Source organism: Berghia stephanieae, chromosome 3, assembly GCF_034508935.2.
Source record: "Berghia stephanieae isolate SIO BIC M18660-M18661 chromosome 3, UCSD_Bste_1.3, whole genome shotgun sequence".
Lineage (NCBI taxonomy): Eukaryota > Metazoa > Mollusca > Gastropoda > Nudibranchia > Aeolidiidae > Berghia > Berghia stephanieae.
This window is the reverse complement of record NC_088362.1, coordinates 78,339,729-78,365,508: the sequence shown is the minus strand read 5'-3', so window position 1 is coordinate 78,365,508 and position 25,780 is coordinate 78,339,729. Positions and strand designations below refer to the sequence as shown.

At 35.4% G+C, this 25,780-nt stretch overlaps 1 protein-coding gene across 1 annotated transcript in view; it reads left to right on the top strand.

Moving 5' to 3' along the window:
• LOC144968518 (uncharacterized) overlaps positions 1–25,780 on the top strand; it is a 60,749-nt gene that overhangs the window by 24,394 nt on the left and 10,575 nt on the right. The window contains exons 15-35 of the mRNA XM_078906971.1: positions 1–73; positions 1,374–2,497; positions 2,989–3,286; positions 3,741–3,903; positions 6,065–6,197; positions 7,227–7,443; positions 8,704–8,841; positions 9,658–9,828; positions 10,856–11,055; positions 11,479–11,791; positions 15,487–15,603; positions 16,247–16,493; positions 17,870–17,991; positions 18,532–18,691; positions 19,961–20,271; positions 20,757–20,909; positions 21,834–21,992; positions 22,285–22,521; positions 23,592–23,705; positions 24,753–24,938; positions 25,280–25,732. The exon at positions 1–73 is cut by the window's left edge and continues 185 nt beyond it. Of these exons, the coding sequence (XP_078763097.1) occupies positions 1–73; positions 1,374–2,497; positions 2,989–3,286; positions 3,741–3,903; positions 6,065–6,197; positions 7,227–7,443; positions 8,704–8,841; positions 9,658–9,828; positions 10,856–11,055; positions 11,479–11,791; positions 15,487–15,603; positions 16,247–16,493; positions 17,870–17,991; positions 18,532–18,691; positions 19,961–20,271; positions 20,757–20,909; positions 21,834–21,992; positions 22,285–22,521; positions 23,592–23,705; positions 24,753–24,938; positions 25,280–25,732 (5,089 nt within the window). The remainder of the gene's footprint in view (positions 74–1,373; positions 2,498–2,988; positions 3,287–3,740; positions 3,904–6,064; positions 6,198–7,226; positions 7,444–8,703; positions 8,842–9,657; positions 9,829–10,855; positions 11,056–11,478; positions 11,792–15,486; positions 15,604–16,246; positions 16,494–17,869; positions 17,992–18,531; positions 18,692–19,960; positions 20,272–20,756; positions 20,910–21,833; positions 21,993–22,284; positions 22,522–23,591; positions 23,706–24,752; positions 24,939–25,279; positions 25,733–25,780) is intronic.

Genomic DNA, 25,780 nt, shown 5'->3' with positions numbered 1-25,780 from the left:
CTTCCAATTCGTTGGATCATCACCAACTATCCCATATCAAGTCAATTTTTACCAAAATAGAAAATTTGAACAGGTGAGTTAAGACATAATATGATGTTTTTTATCACTGATATAGACGAAGTTAATTTTTTAAAAATAGTTTACTTTGAAATATTTTACTACATGACTATTTGTCTCTTATTGACAACCACGATGATTGCTTTTCTTTCTATAGGGTAGGGTGCCCTAAGTTCAACAGTGGCCATACGTTTAATTCTTTTTGGTAGGCTGTTTTAAAATCTATTTTTCACCTACATTTTTGTTTTTAGACATAAAAACACTGACGAATCTTAACCAAAGATAAATATGCTTTTGGTTTTGCCTACTTTCCGATTTTAAGAATAGCATACATCACATATTAGGGTGCCGAACTAGGGCCTCGGTGTCGAACTTGGGGCCACAGCCAAAGAAAATTAACACACCACAAGAAATGCAAATTTCAAGCGTTAATGGAAAGGTAGAATAGTTTAATTCATATGATAGTAAAAGAGAAACATTTTTCTTTTTGATGGTACAAACCGCACGCCAATAGCTTGAAAACAAAGCGAGCGATATGGTTTAAACAAAGCATACCAAAAACAAACAATATGGTGTAAAACTTAGGGCACCCTACCCTTTTTATTTTGGAACCATGCGCACGAAGGCATGCTTAATATGTGACTCATGGTTATTGAATGAATGATTCACACCTAAACATACACATTTTATTTTTCTTAAGCATGAATGAGAACTCAAATAACAGGCAGTGAGGGATATTATAAAAATGTTGTTAGTTCTAAATTTTACTGTATACGTATAGCTCGGTCATCAGCTCACTTTTCTTGATTGTTTACAAGTGGAAAATAGAGCATCTTGGCAAGGACCTTTGGCTGTGAATATTTTATAGATTTGGCAACAAGTATGATTTCTCATATTTTAATTCACTTTGAGGTCCCAAATATGATAATATGGGAATGTTGACCAAAATTATACTTAATGCAAAAAGTCAGGATTTGTAGCAAAAAGGGAGGGGCGGGGGGTTGGGGGGGGGGGGGGATAATAAAAATGGAAGAATTTAAGTATGTTATTAGATGTAGTCTCCAGCTTGATGTGAATCTTAATAGTCAGACAGATGATTGCCAAAGTAATTACATGTCTTTCCTTCCCTTCACCAGCTTGACCAGTCTCCATAAATTCAGTGAATATTAAGTTTGGAATTTGGATAATACATATATTATATGATATTAGTGGGAAGATATGAGAAAATCAGCCATTAGTGAAAATATGATAAATTAGTTGAGGTTAGTTGTCAAGTCTGATTTAAACACTGCAATTTTTGTTATTATTCCCTACAGATTGCCGACATCAACCCTTGGACAAACTCCGTTTCCATGATGCCTAACAAAGGCCCTGACACCAACAGCATCAGCACAAAATGTCCTTTGCCTTGTGTTGAGTGCCTGTATATGTTCAACTATATGGACTATATGCATGTCCCTGGAGATATCATGTTTGGAGCCATGTTCAATATCCACTATGCTGGCATTGGACCATTCACTTGTGGAGACCTCCGTATTCATAATGGTGCTATTTACAGTGAAGTAGTAAACTTTGCTGTCAACAAAATCAACAAGGGCACTGCAGGACCTAAGCTAAATGGAGTTACTTTGGGATTTTTAGGATTCGATGGATGCAGCAATCCCACTCGATCTCAAGCTATTATCAGCAGACTTATTGCGGGGTCTTTACTCATTGATGAGAAGGCAATAAACTTCCCTGATATCATTTCATGGATCACTTTTGACAGTGAAACCACTCGAGAAGCAGCTTTGCTTTTGCAACAGCTCGAGACTCCAGTTGTGTCACCAGGAGCTACTCTTCCAGAGTTAAAGGATCTTAACAAGTACACAACTTTGTTCAGGACAACTGGTTCTGATTCTGTTGTCGCAAAGGGCATGGCCAATTTTGCACACAGCATGGGGTGGAAATATGTTCTTGTACTGAATTCTCCTGATTCTTCTAACAGAGACTCTGCCCGCCTATTCCGGGATTATCTCAAAGACTTGGGCATTTGCGTTCTTGCTCAATATGAATTTGTCACTGATGGAAACATGGAGGTAATCTTGAACTCATTGGTTTCAGCCGACTCGCAAGTGGTTGCTGTATTTGCTGAACCTGATATGTACATTGAGGACTTCCTGAAAACCAAGAACAGTGTTCGTTTCTCAAAAGAACTCAAATTTATTGCCAATCGCCCTTGGACACCTTTCTCGTCAGATTCTACTTACAGGAACATTTTAGCCAATTCTGTTTTCTTTCAAACTTCACAACCTACCATAAATGAGTTCCTGACATACTGGAATACAATCGATGCATCCAAATCAAACAACCCATGGCTACCAGACATTTATGGAGAACTCTTCACCTGTGATTATCCAGGAGTTTTCTCTAACCGCCTTGACTGCAGATCCCCTTTTAAGTAAGTATATTAGGTTCAAATTCTATTTGCTGTCAACAATATCATTTTTGATCTAAATATATTCGTAATAATTAATTAAACGCGTGCATAGATCCTTATTGGTTATTTCTTCTTCTTCTTCTTCTTCTTCTTCTTCTTCTTCTTCTTCTTCTTCTTCTTCTTCTTCTTCTTCTTCTTCTTCTTCTTCTTCTTCTTGTCCTCCTCCTCCCCCTCCTTCTCGTCGTCCTCCTCCTCCTTTTTCATTTTCTTTTTTTTTATTATCATTATTATTATCATATCACCATCATCATCATCATCATCATCATCATCATCATCATCATCATCATCATCATCATCATCATCATCATCATCATCATCATCATCATCAATATCATCATCATCATTAACATCATCATCATCATCATTATTAATATTTCTAGTATTTCAATTTCTATTTTATGGCTATTATTACCCAAACCTTTCATCTGTGCTATTACCATTTATTCTTCCAGCCAAATGGGCACGAGTCCAATCTATGCTCAAGACATCTGGACTTTGGCCACAATCAATGCAGTGTATGCTTTGGCTGAAGGTCTTGATCGCACCCTGAAAGAGAAGTGTGGCACTAGTTACAATGGCGTGTGTCCCAAGTTCCTTCAAGACCTTGACACTCGAAGTAGGGTGATGACTCATATGGATGAGATGACATTCACAGACATTGTTTCCATTGTGTTTGATTTTGTCAAGAGAGAATCAAATCGAGGATACCAGCTGATTCGTTACACCAACACAGGATCTGTAGAAACTGAGGTATGGTTGACTTTAAAACGTGTAATAAATACGTAAGATTATAGTATATGACGATGATGATGGTGATGATGATGATGATGATGATGATGATGATGATGATGACGACGATGATGACGATGATGATGACGATGATTGTCGTGTTGGTGGAAGTAGTTATCGGGAAGAATGAAGTTAACATATGTGACCCATCATCTCAAAAAATTACAAGAAATGTGAGCTTGTGTCTGTCATTTCAAGAAACTTTACTCTTATCCTCAGTAAAGAAATTAGAGTTAACTCAACTCTCATATTTTTGTCTATATTTCTAATATTGATTATCTAAATGATATCTCCCCCCCCCCCCCCCCCCCCCCCCCCCCCGCAAAATAAAAAAGTACTTTTCTGAGACAATAAATCTCAAGTTCAAAGTGTCATTTAAAAAATTATGTCGTTGCATTTTTTAAACCCATGCCAGGGGAGACTGTCAAAAACTGGAGATCTCACACTGAATGATGCAGTGACCCTTAAACCACTTTATGACAAGATCAAATCAGATTGTAGTGCTCCATGCTTGGTCTGTCAGGACACTTCTGTCATTGACGACTTTTCCTTTATCTCTGGTGACATGTACATTGTCGGTAAGTTCTTTTGTTAGTTACAGTTATTTTGGCGGGAGAACTGGTGCACGTTTACTTAAATACATACCATTGTTTACCTCACATGAATTGCCTTTTATTTGGACAATAAATATTATTATTATTATTATTAATTCCGTTTGTCAAGCTGAGTAACTGGGATAGGTCTTCAGACCTCCCATGATGGGCAGAGAGGTCACTTTTGCGGTGTCTTTTAGTCTTTTATCCCCCATATATATATTATCCCCCATATATGTTTTTTCCCATTGTTAACCATGTCTCTGTTTTTTATGATTTTTATGATTATTATTTTTGAATATATATATTGGAGTTTGTAAACATTTGGGTGTATCATATATAGCGGGATCCTGTGCTTGTGCCTAGATAAAACTGTTCATGTCAAAATAGGCACATTGGCAGATTGCTCTAGGAATCTTCTTTTCACTAAAAATTTCCTGTGGTCTTGTTTATTTTTCTTTGGTGAATTTAAATGTAGATCTACAACTCTTTGCCTCTATTATCTTCCTTTTTACGGGTGCTGAAATGACCTAATGTGTCGCAAGCGCCGTAAAATACCTAAAAACAAACATCAAGCTGAATAGTGATAAATGCGTTTAATTGAGTTAAAGCTTTTTCCTTTTAATTTTGCTACATGACTGAGATTTCTTGGTTTTGTCCTGGTCCTGGGCGGATAACCTAGCTGGGAGGGAAACAGTTAAATGTAGAATTAGTGTTTTGGGAAATTATATTGTCTTGTAAATCATCTCTGTGTGCGGCTATGTGGTCTTGTGGTATGACACTCACTATCGGATCGGAAGTTCCTGGGTTCGAGCCTCGCTCGGCACATAGTTGAGTCCTTGGAAAGGGCTCTTTACTCACATTCTCTCACCATACTCAGGTGTAAAATGAGTACCTGGCCGTCAACAGCATTGTCTCTGTCCGAAAAAATTATAATATCGCCTAACAGGCGTCATGTCCCATCCTACATGTTAAGTGTTGCTGTTGGCTGGGGACCCCTTGTAAAGCGCTTTGAACACGTTTAGTGGATACTGTGCTAGATAAAAGCTCAAAAAGCTCAATCTCTCCGTTGTGCACCGTATTATTTTTAGTTTTACATATTTTGTAAACATTTGAGTGTGTTCCTCCCAGTGGGGATCCATGCTTGAGTTAGGATGAAACATTTAGGTGATCTCACACTAAGTACACTGATAGTGTGCTCTTGGAATCTACTTCTGTTCCCTATTTGAACCAGTTCCCCTTTCTCCCATAGCGGGCAGGGAGGTACACACTGTGTCTTCTATCCCCTGAGATCTGTTTTCCAACATGCTTTCTGTCTTTGTCTTGGAATGAGATTACTTGGTTTTGTCCTGGTCCTGGCCAGATGCCCTGGCTGAGAGGAAAACAGTCGAATTATAGTTAGTTTGGAGATGATATTTTTCATTGTAACTCTCTCTGTTATGCACTGTATTATGCCTTTTTATATTATATATTATGATTTGTAAACATTGAGTGTGTTCCTCTTAGCGGGGACCTGTGCTTGTGTCTGGATGAGACTTTTAGGTAATCTCAAACTAAGTACTTTGATAGAGTGCTTTTGGAATCTACGTCTGTTTCCTATTTGAACCAATTCCCCTTTGTCTTCCCTTTTCTTGGATGCTTTATTGTAATTCTAGAACTTTTTACTATCCCATTTTCTTCCTTTTTACTGGCGCTGATATGACCTTAATGTGTTGCAAGCGCCGTAAAACCCTTAAAAACAAAAACAAAACAAACCAGTTCCCCTTTGTCTGACTTTTTCGTAGGTGCTTCAATTGTATTTCTAGAACTGTTGACTATCCCATTTTCTTCCTTTTTACTGGTGCTGATATGACCTAAATGTGTTGGAAGCGTAAAACCCTTGAAAACATAACATTGAATATAATAAACAAAATAACAACAAAAAATAACAACAGTAATAAAATCCACTACAACAACAACAGCAACAACAACAGGCACAGCAGTAACAGCAACAACAACAATAACAGAAACAATCACAACAACAACAAGAACAGCCACAACAACAACAACATAATCAGGAACAACAAGAATGTCAAAAATATTCTCGACTAAGGCTTTATTTAACTGTTTTGATTAAGGGTCCGTGTTCTACTTCTATTGCATTTAGGTATCTTCGATGTTCACAAGAAAGGTTCCAACCCGTACATCTGTGGTGAGATCAATGATAAACATGGCGTACAGCTACTGGAGGCCTTCCACTTTGCCTTGGATTACGTCAATAACCGCAATGGAATTTTCAAGTAATAGTGATAATGATGCTGCTGCTGATGATGATGGTGATGACGATGATGATGATGATGATGATGATGAGGTGATGATGATGATGATTATTATGATGCTGCTGCTGCTGCTGCTGCTGCTGCTGCTGCTGCTGATGATGATGATGATGATGATGGGGTGATGATGATGGTGATGATGATGATGATGATGATGATGATGATGATGATGATGATGATGATGATGATGATGATTTTTACACAATACTTTCCACCATCTAATTCCAGCTACCCAATTATTGCTAAGTAGCTTGATTGGTGGATTCAAATCATGTTTGTTTGAGCATGAGTTTAGTGTGCTTATGAACCTTCTCCATACTAACAATAAGAAAACTATCACATTCGTTATGGTACAACTAACATTTTTCTCATTCAGGGTTCTGTTCTTTTGTACATCACAAAATTTGAATTGTTTTGGTTATGGCTTTAAGAACTTAATGCTGTGTAGTAGAGCTTTCTTTGCTAAACAGAAATATGTGTATCGTGTACTTATTCCTTTTTTATGTTGGGTCGATATAACGTTTTGAGGAAAATCCAGATAATTGTCAGTCAGTAAGGAGAGAATTAAACTACTGAATCAACTTAAGGTTTGCATCCAAAGAATGTGATTTGCACTCTAGAAAGAGAGTTATTTGATTTTAAATTGTTTGTTAATGGACAAACACAGATATCACGGCACAACAGAAAATCCTACTGTTAGTAAACTTGTCCTTTTTTCTGGGGATGTTAAAAAAGTATTCGGAAACAAAATGAATATGACCGTAATTTGAATATTAGATATTGCTCTAACAAATAAACTGGGACATTGCATTTTAAAATCAATTTTGGAAAGGGGTGGGGGGAATTATTTTTGTGAGAGAACTTTAGTGTCAATTATGATAATACTATACAAAAGCACAAATACCAAATAAAATAAAATTTAAAAAATAAAGAAAACAACAACACCAAATGATAATTAAAACGGCCTGTTTGTTTTTTTTCCCCCTTACAAAGTAACCTTGGCATTAAAATTGGAGGAATTGGTTTGGACATGTGCCAGTCCTCTACTCGAGCAGCCAATCTGGTAGCCAATCTTCACAGTGGCAAAGTGACGTACCGTAAAGCTGCCACCACCATCAGCCCAAGACAGATTGATGCTTATGTCGCTACTATGGACACAGAGTCCTCTGTCAGAGTTGCTGATATCCTCAGCCAGTTGCTGATTCCCCAAGTAAGTCTAATATTTACCAATTTAGATTTCCATTCTTCTATCATCAGGATTACAATTTTATGTAGTTTTATTCGCTTGGCAAAAAGATATAATAATCTTAATATTTAAATCCACGTTGATTCATTCAATTGAAAAAAATGTTGACTGTGAGTGATTTTTTTTTCTTATCTCAATATTTTTTAATGAGTATATTATTATTAATAAGTGACGGAAAGATGTAAAAGTTATTTTTCTGTCAAATTGCCGACATTTAACAATGATTTTGAACCTTGACCCTTTTTAAAAAAGAGATGAACGTGCATGCTGTTTTTATTTTTTATTTGGATCAAATGCAAGCTCAAAAATTTAAGTGCTGGGTGGGGTCTTTGACCTCTCAGGAGGTTCTTACTTTGTCTTATAACCCCTCCCCCCCCCTTCCCCGCCCCCTTATCTGTTTTTTTCAGTTGCTTTCTGTCTTTGTCTTGTAATGGAATTACTTGGTCTTGTCCCGGTCCCGGCGAGGGTCAAATGTATTGTATTACTTTTGAGAGATGATACTTTTTTCCTTGTAAATCATCTCTGCTTTGTATTGTAATGTATATGAATTTTGTAAGCATTTGAGTGTATTCCTCTTGATAAGATCCTGTGCTTCCAACATATTTCCAAGTAGTGATCCCATTTTTTTCATCTTTTTTCAGCTATTTTCTTCCTTTAATAAATCATTATGTTTGTTTCCTCAATGTTGACAAGGAGTTTGTGGTTTCCAAGTGTAAGTTTTACTTTGTCGATGTCAATTTGGCCGAGGATGATGAAGTCGATGTCCACATAAGTGATCTCTGATGGAAGTTTATTTTCAAATTGCAGTTTGTGCTATAGGTAGTAGCTTTCTTACAGTGCATTTTCCATATAAATACTGAACAAGATTAGGCTCAAACTATCTCTTTGAGGTGTGTCAATGTTGCTAAGGAATGTAATATTGATTGAGGACACATGGATTCTGGTTTCACCCAGGTTTTGCTCAGCAGAAATCAGACGGGTCTGAGTTCTCCTTCCATAAAGATGCTTTCCATTATCTTTAGAAGGACAATGCTGTCATCAAATTGAACGCCTGGTAGCTATAACTTTTTTCTTTTTAACACCTTATAATTCCCCACCCCCCGCCTTTAATTAAAATTCCTAATAATTAATTACATTTTCATTGTCTATTGGATGTAAATTATTTCTATATTAGACAGTGGCATGTAGACTCATGTTTAAATTGCATTTAATTCAAACATTTAGATCAGTTATGGTGCAACGGGAATGGAACTTCTTGACCGAGAGAAATATGACTATTTTGTGAGATCTGTACCTGCTGATGATAAGATGGGCCGGGCCATCATCTCATATCTTAAGAAATTCGGCTACAACAACATTCAGGTAGTATATTATTACATCCCTTATCATACATTGACTTGTTTTGTCCCAACTTTATCGGGTTTATTGATGCTGTGTATTTGGTTAAAATACTCATAACATCTGCCAGCCGGATGTGACATACCAGCACACAGAACTATGTCTAATCTTAAACGTTTATAATCTGATTGATAACATTTTTTGAGAGCTAATAATTCAATTGGCTATCTAAAATAATAACAAAAGAGCTGGGTGACATCAATTTCGTTCCTTCTGTAACTGAGTGGGAAAAGGAAAAGAGCCGGTAAGAATCTTTAAAGATATATTAATTGCCTCAGGTATGATTAAGTATGATTAAGATTAAGTCTAAGGCAGTGGTGAATATCTCATGAATGTTAGTTAAAAAGGTAGCCAAACTTGTAAATTGTACTTTTTGATATGGAAGTTTGGCCCCATATATCTTGCTTGGAAGAGATAGATAAAATATTGTTACGCGCATTGGGCTTCATGAAACAGTAAAGATGTGCCAATTTGGAAAGTCCAAGTCATTTTATTAAGAAATACAATAGAAGTATAACAAAAGTACAATATTTACACACACACACACCCACACACACACACACACACACACACACCATGCATACACGTTTCTACAATCACACACACACACATACACAAACATACACACACAAACCCACACGCACACACACACGCACACACACAGATACACACACACACACACATACACACACACATACACAAAATTAAAGGATATTTCTGAATTATTTACTGCATTCCTACTTTGTATAATACAGCAACTACTATTTCACCTTATTTCAGGTTGTAAAATCTTTTGATGAAATTGGAGAACCCGGTGCAAAAGAGTTTGAGCGTTTAGCCGAGATAAACTTGGTGTGCATCACAGACTCCTATCTTGTGGGAGAAAGTGGAAATATTGAAGGAGAAGCTCCTGGAATTGTCCAAAAAATATTAGGCAACTCAAGAGCACGAGTAAGTAAAACTTTGAGAAGAGGAAAATCGTCAATTACCAGAGATATCTGCTTTATTACGTTGTGAACTTTACTTCTTTTTTTCTGCATATAGAAATTAGATAATAAATGTCGTTTTGTCTTTTTAGATGTGTCTGAAAAGGCCTTTATGAAACAGTCCAAACAAAGTAGAAATAAAAATACACAGGCTGCCTCAACTGGTGATCGAACCTGAGACCACCTGAATGCCGATAATCAGGAGGTCTGAAGTTTGATCCCTAGTCGAGGCAAACTAATTTTTTGGGATGATTTTTTTTCTTGTATTTTGTTTTTGCTTTATCACTGTTTCATATACACCTTTTTTTTTTATCTTACACCCGTGCCTGCTCCATATTATATTTAATAAGTACTATATATGATGTAATTGGTCATCAATCCATAACTTTCTTTATTCTTATTTGCTATTTGCAAAGGTTGGGATTAAGCTCTCAGTAATAAGTACATCTGAGTGGGGTTCCCAACCTCCCATAGTGGGCAGGGAGGTACTTGCTGTGTCTTCTATCTCCCTGTATCTGTTTTCCAATAGCTTTCTGTCTTTGACTTGGAATGAGATTACTTAGTTTTTCCTGACTCTGGCTGGAGTCCTTGGCTGGGAGGGAAACATTCGAATGTATAGTTATAGTTTTGGGAGATGATATTTTTTCTGTTATTTACTGTTAGTTTTTATTTTATTTTTAACATATGATTTGTGAACATTTTGAGTGTATCCCTTTCAGTGGGATCTTGCGCTGGTATCTGGGTGAGACTTTTAGGTAATCTCAAACTAAGTACACTGATGGTGTGCTCTTAGAATCTACATCTGTTCCCTATTTGAATCTCCTTTGTCTTACTTTTTCCTGAAGTCTTTTTAATTGTTCATCCAGAATGTTTTTACTAATCAATTTTCTTCATTTTTACTGGCTCTGATATGACCTAAATATGTTACAAGCGCCGTAAAACCCTTAACAAAAAACATAATAAATACATAATTATGTTAAATTTTTTTACAGGTTGTTATATTATGGATGAAGGATCCTCTTCCCATTCTAAAGGCTGTCAACAGTGTGGAAGCTGTATATAAAAACACACTGTTTGTGGCCACGGACAAGTGGGGATTTGATCCTGATACCCTCAAACTGCCAGGCATCCAGCGATTGCTCTCTGCCAAGAATCTCATTATACTAGATGTCGAAACTGCAGATGTACCAGGGTAAGATTGAAATGGGGAAAAAAACACCCGCAAAAACTTGACATTTTTTATTAACGTAACTTTTTAAAGTGATACTAAGCTGCTGGAAGCTGTGGACTGTAAAAAGTAATAAACAAAAATGAATATAACAGCTTTTAATAAAAATATCAAAATTTAAAAACACGGATCGCGTTGGGCTCAATACCCTTCTTCAACCAACAACAAAGAAAAAAACATGAATACATTACTTAAAACCCAGATAGATGGCTGTATTTCTTACTATTTCAATTCTAAATGAATTTTTCAGGGTCATTTCATCATGACATAATTAATACCATTTTGAGACATTAGGTTATGTCTTTAAATTGACAATTCGGCAGTTGTTCAATCCAACACAATAACAGATTGAGGCAATGGTTACACTATTTTATTGTTTACTTTCAGATTTGATTCATATTTGGCGGAAAAGACCCCAGATAAATACTTTGACAATCCGTGGTTTAAAGAAATATATGAACTCTACCACAAAGGTTGTGACTGGGATGCTGGCACATGTGACAAATATAAAACCATTCCCCGTCTTGACCATTATATACAGGATCCTTATGTACTCTACGTTGTCAATGCTGTGTTTGCTGCTTCCAAAGCAATAGAGTTGTCGGTTAGAGAGCTATGCGAGAGTCAGCAGTCAGGTGTGTGTAACTCCTATGATACAAGTGGAGAAAGGAGGCAGAAAATCTTGGAGCATCTGAAGAAGGTAAAATCTTTATTGCAATGCTGGCGGTTAGAAATGAAAAATATGAGTGGCATTAGGGATCAGATACTTGACAGTTAGTTATAATGAGGATAATAATAATAATAATAATGATAATAATAATAATAATAATAATAATAATAATAATAATAATAATAATAATAATAATAATAATAATAATAACAATAATAATATAATAATTTTAAAAAAAAATTATAATAATGATAATAATGATAATAATAATAATAATAATAATAATAATAATAATAATAATAATAATAATAATAATAATAATAATAATAATAATAATAATAATAATAATAATAATAATAATAATAAAAATATTAAACTATGCTAAAATAACAAAGCTTCGTACTTCATTAGAACAAAAATATGGCAATAGCTGATTCACAGAATATTTTGCTTTCATAGAAAAGTTCAAATAATAACCAAGATTTTTTAATAGTAATATTAAGAAATAAAAATATAAAAGAAGGATAAGGATCTGAAAAAGAAAAAAGGAAAGACGGGAATAGCTAATTTTGTCTTCAATTTGCAAATAAAAATTGATTGTATAATTTTATTATAATTTAAAATAGAACTTCATTATCGTTAAAGTAGAACTCTATTATTCAAGTCGATAAATATAAACCATACGAAAAATAAGTTAAATTTGTTTGCCATGGTTTAGTATAAATATTGCCAAATGGAAGAGAACCATGAATGTTTTAGTTGCTTATAATGGACCTTTGTAGGCAGGTTTTGATTTCACTCTAACCTGATATCGCATATGATCAACTCGACTCTGACTTAATTGCCAGCCTGATAACCCAATTCATGATGGGCTCATTGTTGTAATCGACATCTCAAAGAAAAAAAAAATTGAGTAAATAGGAACATTATCAGAATTAAGAAATTTAACTTTTTTTGAAGTTGAAAAAACAAAATGATCACACCTATCTTTTTTCTTAATCTATCATTTATTTTGTTATGAAAGCTATCATGTCATCAGTCGTGCATAATGATGTATGTGAAAAATGATGACGTATTTACACACACACACACACACACACACACAGAGAGAGAGAGAGAGAGAGAGAGAGAGAGAGAGAGAGAGAGAGAGAGACACAGAGAGAGAGAGAGAGAGAGAGAGAGAGTGAGACAGAGGCATTGGGTTTATCCTGACATAAGACAGATTGCGCGTCGGGGCTCTAACGGGGCCCATCAGAGATAGACGACGATTGGGATTGTTTGGAAGCTTTAACCCTTTGCCCACTAGTCATTATGATATCGGAAATGCTATCGCCGTCTACATCTACGCCAGAATAGAAATAGAGGGTGGAGTCTACCATGATATAACATTTTATGGAGCCCTAATTTCATCATATCAATTCTGTCCACTGACAGGTGGGTGGGTATCGCTTTCAAGAACTTATGTCCTTATAGAAAATCCTGAGTTTTTGACCAATCAACGATTGCTCTTTTGATAGCTCGCTTGTCAACATGAGTCAGCTCAGCCCTTGATTTATGTACAGGCATCACAGGCGGGATATGTTGTGTAACTTCAAAGACCACGGTTGACTGAAAGCGATGAATGGAAGCCCTACTATGGCGTGGAGAACGAGGTCTTGTATGTATAGTTACGCCATATCTCAACGCTCGTGAATTCTTAGTACGGCTGGACTCACAATCAAAACACGAAATCTGTGTTTTAAACTCTTGAATCAATCGAGTTACATCAGTGCGTTCGTCTCATTGAGAAATGAAAAACGATATATAAATCAAGAACATCGGCCGGAAAATAAGAAAATTATAATAAAATTATAAAATTTGAGAAAGCTGTTTTCAAAATCAAATCTATTACAAAAAAGGTTATTTCTAGACCGATTTTTATGAGACAAAGACAATTTTTCTCCACTTTTCAAGCTGATTCCAATAATGAGGTTTTCAAATTTATCGCAATTAGATTATTTGTCTTTTTTTTTTTTTAAATACCCAATTGACTGCTCAGGAAATGAATACGTAATCCTTGATGGCTAGCGAGAAGGTGTTAAATTTTGCGTCTCCCTTTCCCACGCAGACGCGCGCACACACACACACACACACACACAGACTGAACACACAATGTATGTCTTTCACTTCTGGCCAAAGTTGCCTATTTACAACTTAGACTCGAATGATAACAGCGAGTAGGTTGTCAGATTAAACTTCAGTTTTAAAAGTCTAATTCAATTCACACCGTAATAAATCATAATAATGATCATTCTTGATATATTAGAGCATTAAAATATGTAATTCACATTACTATAAAGATATTTTAAATATATGTATTTTGTAATTATTTTAGCGACGATACGAACCCCTTTTAGTCGTCGAGCCGAATGATAGGATTCTAGACAACGATAAGTCTGTGGATGTGTGTTTGTGTGTGTGTGTGTGTGTGTATGCGTGTGTGTGTGCGTCTGCGTGGGAAAGGGTAAGCAAAATTTAACACCTACTCGCTAGCTATCAAGGATTATGTATTCATTTCCTGAGCAGTCAATTGGGTATTTAAAAAATAAAATAATGACAAATAATCTAATTGCGATAAATTTGAAAACCTCATTGTTGGAATCAGCTTGAAAAGTGTAGAAAAATTGTCGATGTTCTTGATTTATATATCGTTTTTCATTTCTCAATGAGACGAACACACTGATGTAACTCGATTGATTCAAGAGTTTAAAACACATATTTCGTGTTTTGATTGTGAGTCCAGCCTTACATAGAATTCACGAGCGTTGAGATATGACGTAACTATACATACAAGACCTCGTTCTCCACGCCATAGTAGGGCTTCCATTCATCACTTTCAGTCAACCGTGGTCTTTGAAGTTACACAATTTATCCTGCCTGTGATGCCTGTACATAAATCAAGGGCTGAGCTGACTCATGTTGACAGGCGAGCTATCAAAAGAGCAATCGTTGATTGGTCAAAAACTCAGGATTTTCTATAAGGACATAAGTTCTTGAAAGCGATACCCACCCACCTGTCAGTGGACAGAATTGATATGATGAAATAAGGGCTCCATAAAATGTTATATCATGGTAGACTCCACCCTCTATTTCTATTCTGGCGTAGATGTAGACGGCGATAGCATTTCCGATATCATAATGACTAGTGGGCAAAGGGTTAAAGCTTCCAAACAATCCCAATCGTCGTCTATCTCTAATGGGCCCCGTTAGAGCCCCGACGCGCAAACTCAGTAATATCTCGTTTTGAGACGATTGGTGTTCTCACTTATAGAGCAATCACAGTGATGTCACTTGTGTTTCAATGATGTCAGATTTGCTGTGCTGTCACCGCTTACTTTCTGAAAAACTTTATGCTTTCACTTATAAATAATTGATGTTTTGCGAAATTATGATGTATGATTAGATGGCTCAACACTCTGGTGTCTCGCCCTGAGACAAAGTCAAGCATTGTTGAACGGTCAGTTACTAGATGAGGGCAATGAGTTGCTTAATTTCTGGTGCTGTCATAAGTCACTTTACACACAACCCGATTCAACAACAATTTGAAAATAAACAAAAGAAAAAAAGAATGTGAAAGATTAAACTAATGCCTAATTTTTAAAATGTTTCGTTAGATTTAGATATATATTCCTCACATTTACTTAAAACAATTTTACTCAAATTAATTCTTTATTCCTTTACTTTAGGTGAGGTTTGTGGACGATACCCGTCAACCCTTCTTCTTCACAGAGGATGGCCAGAGTGACAGAGGCTTCCACTTCTACAAAGTCGTCGAGACCACTCCTGTTTTTGAATATGTAAATGTAAGTAACTTCCTCAGTCTTAATAATAAAGTAAGTGACTTCTTGTTTTCGAATAGGAGAATAGAACTGTCTTCTTCTCTTATTGGTAGTTGGAAATGCAATGCCTGATAGAAAATGGTAAACGCCACTTTGTGTACGAAGACATAATATAGTACATTTACTCTCCCTCCCCTACAAAAAAAAAAACAAGAAGAAATAATCCTTTCTCCCACCAAAGACTCCATAAGGAAATCAATGCAAAATATAATACTGATAAAGAAAGAAAAATACCCCTCTTACAAGTTGATATAAATTATATACATGTTTTATTTTGAAGTATAACAATTCAGGTGTGAAACTATATGAAGTTTTTTTGCTCTCAATTGGTGATATGTAAAAAGTTGAATAAATTGACATTGTGACAGCAATGCAGCCAACAAATTTTTAATAGGCTAAATATCACTATTTAAAAAATATTTTTTTTACCTGTTGTCTTTTTAAAATTCAACATAAAAAAGCCTACATTTTGTTTCAAACATTAAATTATTTTGCCGCAGACGTGTCTTTATTTCTAAAAGTTATAAAATTCTATAATCACATACTTAGTCACAAATTTTAGATTGTCCTTGACTTTTCCTTATCATTGTCCTTTCCAATGGCACAGGTTGGTTCCTACAATGACTCCCACTTCCTGAAATTGGACATTACCTACAATAATGATTACACAGCTCATTGCGACCCACTCCGCACTGATCCAAACGTAGAGGATTGCGTGTGCCCCTTCAAGCCAGACCTCCCTACCCGGTATATGAAAAAGCTTGAAGGTGGAAGAGGATTGACTTTGGTCTATGTTGGAGACATCCACGAAGAACATCCTGACAGCAGATACAGATGTGGAAAGATTAATACAGGTAATAGATAGAATTCAACATGAATAAATTTGGTTGATACCTATGACCACTTGAATTGTTTGTACTGAAGATTGACTCTCTGGATATCTTTTCTATCCCCTTAAATCTGGCTTCCTTGACCGGGATTGAGACTACTCATATTTTTCCATGCCTCAGGCTGAGATCCTTTGCTATGAGGAAAACAGTCAAAGGCAGATTTTTTTTTCTTTTATAGTGTAGTGTATTTACGTGGTTTGAATGTTACACAATTTGGAACTGTACATAAATAACCATTTCATAATGAACAGGAATGTCTTATGCATCTTAAAATATTGGATTGGATTGGATTGGGTTATAACTTGATACCTTCGTGTTATCACTAAGAGAGCTGTAACTGACTCTCTTTTGATCTCCCATGGTGGGCAGAGAGGTCATTTGCTGTGTCCTCTATCCCATACATCTGTGTTTCCTTTCCATATTGCTCTCTGTCTTTGTTCTGGATTGAGATTGCTCGTTTTTTTCCTGGTGCTAGCAGGGATCCTAGCTGAGAGGGAGACAGTTAAATGTATCGTACCTTTTTTTTTTTTTTTTTTGAGTGATTTTTTCCCCCTTGTAAATCATTTTTGCAATGTTCTATTATTGTCATTAGTTTTAAATATATTGTACTTTGTAAACTTTTTTATCCTTCAAAGCATGTAGGCCCTATGTGCCTGGATGGAACTTTCAGGTCGACAACTTTTCCTCTATCATCTTTCTTTTAATACTGAAACGTCTTATCTGTCTACCTAATGTATGCTACAGAGCAGCTTTAATCGTCAAGATGGCGCTGGCTGCCTTAACCCGAAGAAGAAGAAGAAGAAGAAGAAGAAGAAGAAGAAGAAGAAGAAGAAGAAGGAGGAGGAGGAGGAGGAGGAGGAGGAGGAGGAGGAGGAGTGGCCTGGTAGTTATTCTATTGCCATAAACATCCTAAAACCAAAATCATCTTATAACAGCAGTAACTGGAAAGACTCTTATTTAAATGATCGTTTCTTGATAAAAACTACAAGATTTAATGTTGGACAAGACTATAATTAAACCTTCTATGTTAAAGACTTAAGTGTCTTTGACTAATATTTTTGAATATGAATGCATTTTTCATCTTTTTCTTTTCCTATAATATCTGAGTTCTGATTTGGTCGTGAGCAGATTGCGAGATGACATGTCTCTCATCTTTAGATTGGAAGGTTGTGGATTCGTAACCAGATAGAGATATCACAATTTTCTTGTTATCTTTGAGTTTTAATGAATGGCTCTCTATATGGCTTTTAATGTCTTTTAAATATAATCATGATATTATTTTATATTTTCGTATATATAGAAAGGGTGTTGAATAAAAAATTCCATTTCTTTTTTAAAAGGTGCTGATTTGGAAAGAATGCTGGCATTCTTCTATGCCATTGAGCGTATCAATGCCAATGTAGACTTTGATCTCCCTGATTCCATTCACCTGGACGGAGTGGCACTGGATACCTGCACAAATGTACGTACCTAATATTATTATATTCTTTGTCAAATTGGATGTGTTATATAATGTTGTAAGGGATATTTATTGAGATAAGAATTATGAATCCAGAGATTATACCATACTTAATTGTTTAAAATAAGTGGTAACAATTTCTTGCTAACCTTTGAATAAGATGTCTGTTTGTTGCAGATTATTTTCTGTCATTTATAGTCTAGATGATTTTACCTAATCTGTAAACAGAGATTGACAAAAAGAATAAAATAAATAATAAAATTGGACTAAGAACTGACAACTGAGGTAGTGGGATCCAGGAATGCTTAATTTTTCATAATAAAAAAAAACAAATATATGAAAACTCAATAGTTATAACATATGATGTTCATTGTCTAGCTTTTTAACGAATTCCGAAACAAATATCAGGACCAACCCTTTGTCAGTTTCTCCAGAATTGTTGAAAGTTGAGGTAATTATTAAAATCTTCGATAATAATGTATTATTGTTAATATGAAAAGATCTGTGCAAGCGCATAGTTAACATTTCTGATCACTTTTCTAGTCTATACGTTTAGGCCAGGATGTGTACAATATTCTGAGTGGAAATAAATTCTGTGACTCAGATGAGAAAGAACAAGCGGTATCTCCATCATCTATTGCTGCCTTCATCGTTGATAAGGACAAGAATGCCGTTCCTGTTAGCAGTATGTTGTCTGAACAAGGTAAAAATGAAAACATTATGTATTTATAAAACAACAATAATAACAAAAACAAAACAAAAAAAAACAAAAACAATCAAACCCCACAACAAAAGATAAAAAAAAAAAATTGAAACAAACAAAAAAAAACAACAAAAACAGCTAATAACAAGAAGCATCCCAAACAAATAAACCAGAAAAAAAACCCGCAAAAAACTTCTAAAAAAAAAAGAAGTTAATCCCTCCCCCCCCTCACACAAAAAACTGTACAATAATATGTATCTGATCAAAGGGAATATATATAATGAGAAACAACTTTTTGAAATACAAATTGCAGTGTTCTGAGTGGGCATTTATTTTCAAAGCCCGATTTTAATAACTTAGTGAAATTTATTTTTATTAGTTATCAGTAAGTGCCTCTATGAAGTTGTATTCATATGCATACATATTTGAATTGAATTGAATTACATTCAGTGGCAACCCAAATGCTCAGATTCCGTAACGATTTTAAAATTTTCCTGGCCTCCCATAGTGGGCAGGGAGGCACTTACTGTATCTTCTATCCCCTTACATCTGTTTTCCAAATTGCTTTCTGTCTTTGTCTTGGAATGAGATTACTAAGTTTTGCCTTGGCCTTGGCTATCATGCCTGGCTGGGAGGGAAACTGTCAAATGCATAGTTATATTTTGGGAGATGATATTTTTTTCTTTGTAAATCATCTCTCTGTTATGTATTGTTATAATATTTGTTATTTTGAATGTATAATGTAAGCATTTGAGTGTATTCCTCTTAGTGGGGACTTTTGCTAGTATCTGGGTGAGACTTTTAAGTGATCTTAAACTAAGTACATTGATGTTGTGCCCTTGGAAGCTACATCTTTTCCCTATTTGAACCAATTTCCTTTGTCTTACTTTTTCCTTGTTCTTTTAATTGTAATTCTAGAATCTTTTTACTATCCAATTTTCTTCCTTTTTACTGACGCTGATATGACCTTAATGTGTTAATGACCTTAAGCGCCCTATAACCCTTAAAACAAACAAAAACAGATTTTTAAATTGTGTTTGGAATATTTCGTTCTTGCGTCTTGTATGATTTGAAATTAAATTTTATTGTTTCTATTCTTTTGTTTATTTTCATCTTGATGATGATGAAGATAATGATGATGATGATGATGATGATGATGATGATGATGATGATGATGATGATGAAAATGAAAAGGATGATAATTGTAAAAAGATGTAGTAATTGACAATGATGACAAAGAAGCTTTCTTTTTTTTCTTCTATTTCTAAGGCATAACCAGTATATCGCCAACCGCTATCAATACTGGTTTGGACAACCCTTATCTCCATAGCAAATTCTTGAGGACTCAAGGCAGTGACCAGGATTCTGTACACATTATCTTGGAAGTGGCTCAGATATTAAACTGGGATATGATGGGCGTTATCTACACGGACACGCCAGAACACAGCTTGGCCAAGGACGCGCTGTTGATGCAATCGAGGAACAGGGACAAAATGATGTGTATTGGATCTATGGCATCTTTAGCTCTCAATGCATCTGATCACGATGCTCACGAAGCTTTGGATTCCATCAGCCAGCAGGTCAGTGGAGTAGATCTTGTGTATGCTCGTGAGCATACACATACACACACACACACATACACACACACATACACACACACACACAAAACATAAATAAAGGAACTCAGAGTTAGATATCAGATATTCAGAATGAGAGCTGAAGAGAGATGGGGGAGGGGGGGTGGAGCGAGAGAGAGAGAGAGAGAGAGAGAGAGAGAGAGAGAGAGAGAGAGAGAGAGAGAGAGAGAGAGAGAGAGAGAGAGAGGAGGAAGGGAGGGAGGGGAGGAAAAAAGGAAGGGAAGGATAGAGAGAGTGAAGCGGGGGAGGGGGGGGGAGGGATGTTTTTTCTTTCTTGTATTTTTCTTTCTGCTTTGTCTGGCCCTGTTTCATACACATCTTTTCAGATTTTTATCTTACCGAAGTGCCAACTCCCTAATTCACAAAAAAAAATTGAAAATTTTAAAGGTAAAGGTTTAATAAATCTCACAAAATCCTATTTCTTCCAGGTGGGTGTGACAGGTGTTGTTCTATTTGTCGAACCAGCACATTTCCGTCTCTTGATGGAGGCCAGCCGCAAGATGGGATCAACTGGTATTGTATGGATTGTGCCGTCCAATTGGGCTGGGGCATCACGTGACATGGAAAAATACAAGGCTGAGGTTTGTTTTACAGAATTAATTTGACCTTTAACATATTGATGTGTCATTCTATAAGTATGTATAACTGGTTTTGTCAAAATTTTACAAAGGCATTAAAATTATTTTTAAAAATCAACTAAAAACCCAACGCCCCCCCCCCCTCCTCAAAAGAGCAACACATCATTGCATGAGTTCTTGATGCAAATCAATCATCTTCATATGTTGTTGATTTGTGTTATCTGTACTTCTACTAGACGTCCAAAATGAGTTGGGGATTACTGGAAAGACATTCTGAACATTATTAGCTCAACAGTTACACGGTTAGAGAATGACACAGTCTATATGGGGCAGTGTGGCTTAGCGGTCTGGTCTTTGCTTTGTACCCAAAAAAAAACTACCGAGTTTGAATTCCCACTATACTGTGTGGCCTTGAGCAAGTCACCTAGCCCTACATCATTTTCGGCGCAGCAATGTGGCTGATATCTGGGTTATTCCAGTCTTCCTATAGAGTAGACCCTAAAGACAAATTTCCACTGTTAGATGAATAAAGGGAATTTTATCTATTTTAGTTTATTTATTTTATATACAATTCTGCCTTCAGTCAAAAGCTAACAGTTAAAGTATGGGAAGTTGTTATAATAGTTGTTTCGAAGTGTGCTTAAATGAAATTATATGCCGACAACTAATAAATATTTGAATTTGAATTTGAAATGTTGAATTTAGCTTTCTCCAAAAAAAAAAAAAAACACTTTGAAATAAAATTTTGGCCAGAAAATGTTTACCTCTTATATCAATAAAATAATTTGGGAAAATTCTCAAACCTGAGACTACAAAGATTCAAGACTAAAAAAAAATCAAATTGAGGTCATTTAGCTGTGTCAATTGGTCAAAATATAGTGAGTATTGCCCTTAGCATAATGTATTAATTCTTTATCAATATTATAGATCTCCAGTTCCATTTGGATTCAGAGCAAAACCTCCATTTTGGAAGATTTCAACAAATACATCATGAAACTTGCATTGAATAATAGGATGGGAATTCCAGATGACTGGTTTGTGGAAATCTTTCAAACTATTCACCAGTGCAAGATCTTAGACTTAGATGTAAGTAGAAATGGTAGTAGTATATAAAATATCACCATCATCATCATCATCATCATCATCATCATCATCATCATCATCATCATCATCATCATCATCATCATCATCATCATCATCATCATCATCATCACCATCATCATCATCATCATCATCATCATCACCATCGACATCATCATCATCATCATCATCGCCGTCACAATCATCACAACAACACAGCATCAGCACTGAATTAAGACAAATAACTTGCAGACTAGACGTATAACATACAACAATTCTCTCTTATTTTCTTTTACAGGACCGCAAATCCAGAATGTACCCCAATCTCTGCACAGGAGATGAAAAAATCACAAAGAGTATGTTGACACAAGACCCAGCAAGTCTCCACGTCATTATGTCAGTGTACGCTGCTGCCCTCGGGTTGAATAATGTCCCAGAATGCCTTGATACCAATTTGGACGTGGCTGCCTGCCTGCAGTTACAGGACCATAAGAATGAATTGATTTACAACGGTATTTTGGGCGTTCGTTTTGAGGTAGGTTCTGTACATTATTATATTTAAGCTAATTTTCTTTTGGGCCGACATTAGTTTCCATGGTAATTTTTTATGTAGACAATTTGAAGACAGAAATTTTAAAAATATTGGTGCATGACCTTAACTAATTTAAGAAAAAACTCTATACAAATGCTAAATATAATTATTGTTTTAGAGTCTGTATTTTGTAAATTTGAAATTGAAATCTAACATATTTTTTTTTCTGTTGAACCTTTCTTATTATATTATTCTAAAGTAGTTTTGTGAAGCTTTGTATGCATGTTAATAGAAAGGATGTGGGATGTGTGTGTGTGTGTGTGTGTGTGTGTGTGTGTGTGTGTGTGTGTGTGTGTGTGTGCAAAAGTAGGTATTCATAGGTTTCCCTTTAAAAAAAAAAAAAATAGTGACTTATTGAAGTGAATATGACAGATCTCAAAATAAAAATTTGTTTCCTTTTTGTAATTTCCTCCCATTAAAATGTAAACGTTGCCGCTCGAAGCTCGAAGAAATAAATAATATGAAATTGATTGTAAGCTTCGATTTTATTACAAGAACAGATCAAATGAACGTTTCGGGTTTCCCCTTTATCAACAAAACAGGATGAATGAAACACTACAGATGAATGAGATAATGTGGTAGTGGCGTTGTTACGATGAATACTCATCATCAAAAAAATAATTACAATTAAAAAAATTAAAATCTGCATTTTAATGAGATAAATAATATGAAATTGAATGTAAGCTTCGATTTTATTACAGGAACAGATCAAATGAATGTTTCGGGTTTCCCCTTTATCAACAAAACAGGATGAATGAAACACTACAGATGAATGAGATAATGTTGTAATGGTGTTGTGACGATGTCATAAAATCGAAGCATACATTCAATTTCATATTATTTGTCTAATTAAAATGAAGATTTTAATTTTTTAAATTGTAATTATTTTTTTCTACCAGTGGATTAAAAAAGCAATTGCATATGGAAACATAGAATAAATGATATTTAAAAACATACAAAACACAGCCGAAATCAGTTCGTTTTGATGTAACCTGTTTTTTTCCTATTTGAAGGTCCTACCTGAATTGCTTGGCAACAAGACTTTCCAATTTGCATTCAATAGAGATGGGAATGGAGAGGGAGGCTACACAATTACCACTCACGATGACAATGGAAATACCATTCAGGTTGGTAAATTCTAAATATTTCAAGAAAAATACCATTCAGATTGCTGAATTCTAAATATTTCAAGAAAAATTCCGTTCAGGTTGGTAAATATGATAATGCAAATACCATTTAAGTTGGTAAATTCTAAATATTTCAATGAAATTACATATCATATTTGTGAATTTTAATAATGACGATGGAAATACCATTCATGTTGGTAAATCCAAATATTTTTTGTATCTTCCTCTTCTTCAAACAAACCTACTAACTCAGTCAGACATACTATCACTGTCGATCTGCATATCCTAAGGAAGGAGAAAAAAATCCTGGTTCTTCCCATATAGCCTGTGGTGCATCTTTCAATATATCTCAAAGAAAGTAAATATGAAGATTATTTGAAGCTTCAGTTAGTCACACCAAACACGAATGAAAGTAACGTTTAAGTTTTTCTCTGTATAAAGATACCAATTTCACTTTGAATTTGTATAATCACCAACTCTCTCTCCCTGACCCCTTGTTGGAAATTGTCAAATCAGTAGTTATAATCAGATGAATAATAAGAGAAATTGTGACCCACCTTGTCAATCTGGTATTATCTCAGAATGAACTAGAAAATTGAAGATGAAGAAAATTGAGTTGGAATTCAAACGATCAGGACTAGGAAATGAAGGTTTATTTTTAAGAGAAAAAAAAAACAACAAAAAACAACAACAAAAACCACCACCCCCCCCCCCAAAAAAAAACAACAACAAAAAAACAAAACAAAACAAACTCACTCTCTTCAATGAAGGCAACTGTTTTAATTAGAATTCTATAAGTTAAGCTTACAATTCAGTTTTAACCATTAGGTTCAGTCCCACTTAGTACCGTTTTGAGACGGTTGGTCTCATCTGTAATTTGAAAGAGATCCAGTCGCGCATTCAGAGAGACAAAACAATTAACAATTATTTTCTCACAAAATCTGGGACAGATGAGATCTTTCTTAGTGAAGTTATGATTGGATGTTTCATGTTTTTTCCGCTATTATTTATATATCTTAAAAATTCTTCTTTATTTCTTACTTTCAGCTCGGGGAATACACACCAAACGGTTTGAATTTTGAACCCAAAAACTACCAGCAGACCATGTCCTTCAATGAAGGTGGCATACCCTCTTCCAGATGTGCTCCCGGAGCCACTTGCAAATGCAATGGACCAAATGACTCCAAATTCTATTACGCACCTCAAGATGTTGATGACCTCACGAATGTCCAGGTAAGTTTTTGGTGGGAAATTAGAATAATAAAATCAAGTCAAAAAAGGAGTAGGATTAGGAGGAGGAAAAAGAGGAAGAGTAAGAGGAAAAGGAGGAGGAGGAGGAGGAGAAGGAGGAGGAAGAGGGAAAGGAAGAGGGAAAGGAAGAGGAAGAGGAGGAGGGGGGGATAATTACAAAAGTAATATTAAAATGACTCTAAAAATAAAATGCCCTTATTTGAATGGAAATTAATTTTATTGTCTTAAATAAAATTAATAAGATAAATGAGAATAAAAAATAATTAAAGTTTTCATTTATGATATGAGATAATTGTTAATAATTTTCGTCTTATGTATTCTAGGTTGGCAAAATGTACAGAGATCCTGATACTGGAAATATCATAAAAGTTAAAGACATCCCCGATATCGATGACCGATTCGAAGATGCTTGGGCCCTCATTGTTCTGGCATTAGCTGTACTCGGAGCTGTTGTTGCTTTGGCTTTGTTTGTGTACCTGCTAGTTATGTATCCCGTACGAGGAGGAACTTCCATCTTGGGTTACATCGTGTCTTTTGGCATCTGCCTTATGTATATCATGGTCATTCCGTTCATCTACCATGCCAGTAAAGAAATATGTGCCCTGAGAAGATTCTGCTTGGGCTTGGTTTATTCCATGGTCTATTCAGCCCTGCTGGTCAAACTTGTCGATTGTTGCAGAGTGCGAGGGAAAAATGATGCATACAGCGCCAAATACAGCAAACTTGGACGCCCTATTGGATTGTTCATGGTTACTTTCTTCCTTGTCTTGATCCAGGTTGGTATCTGTCATGTTACATACGGTAAAAAGTAATAAACAAAAATG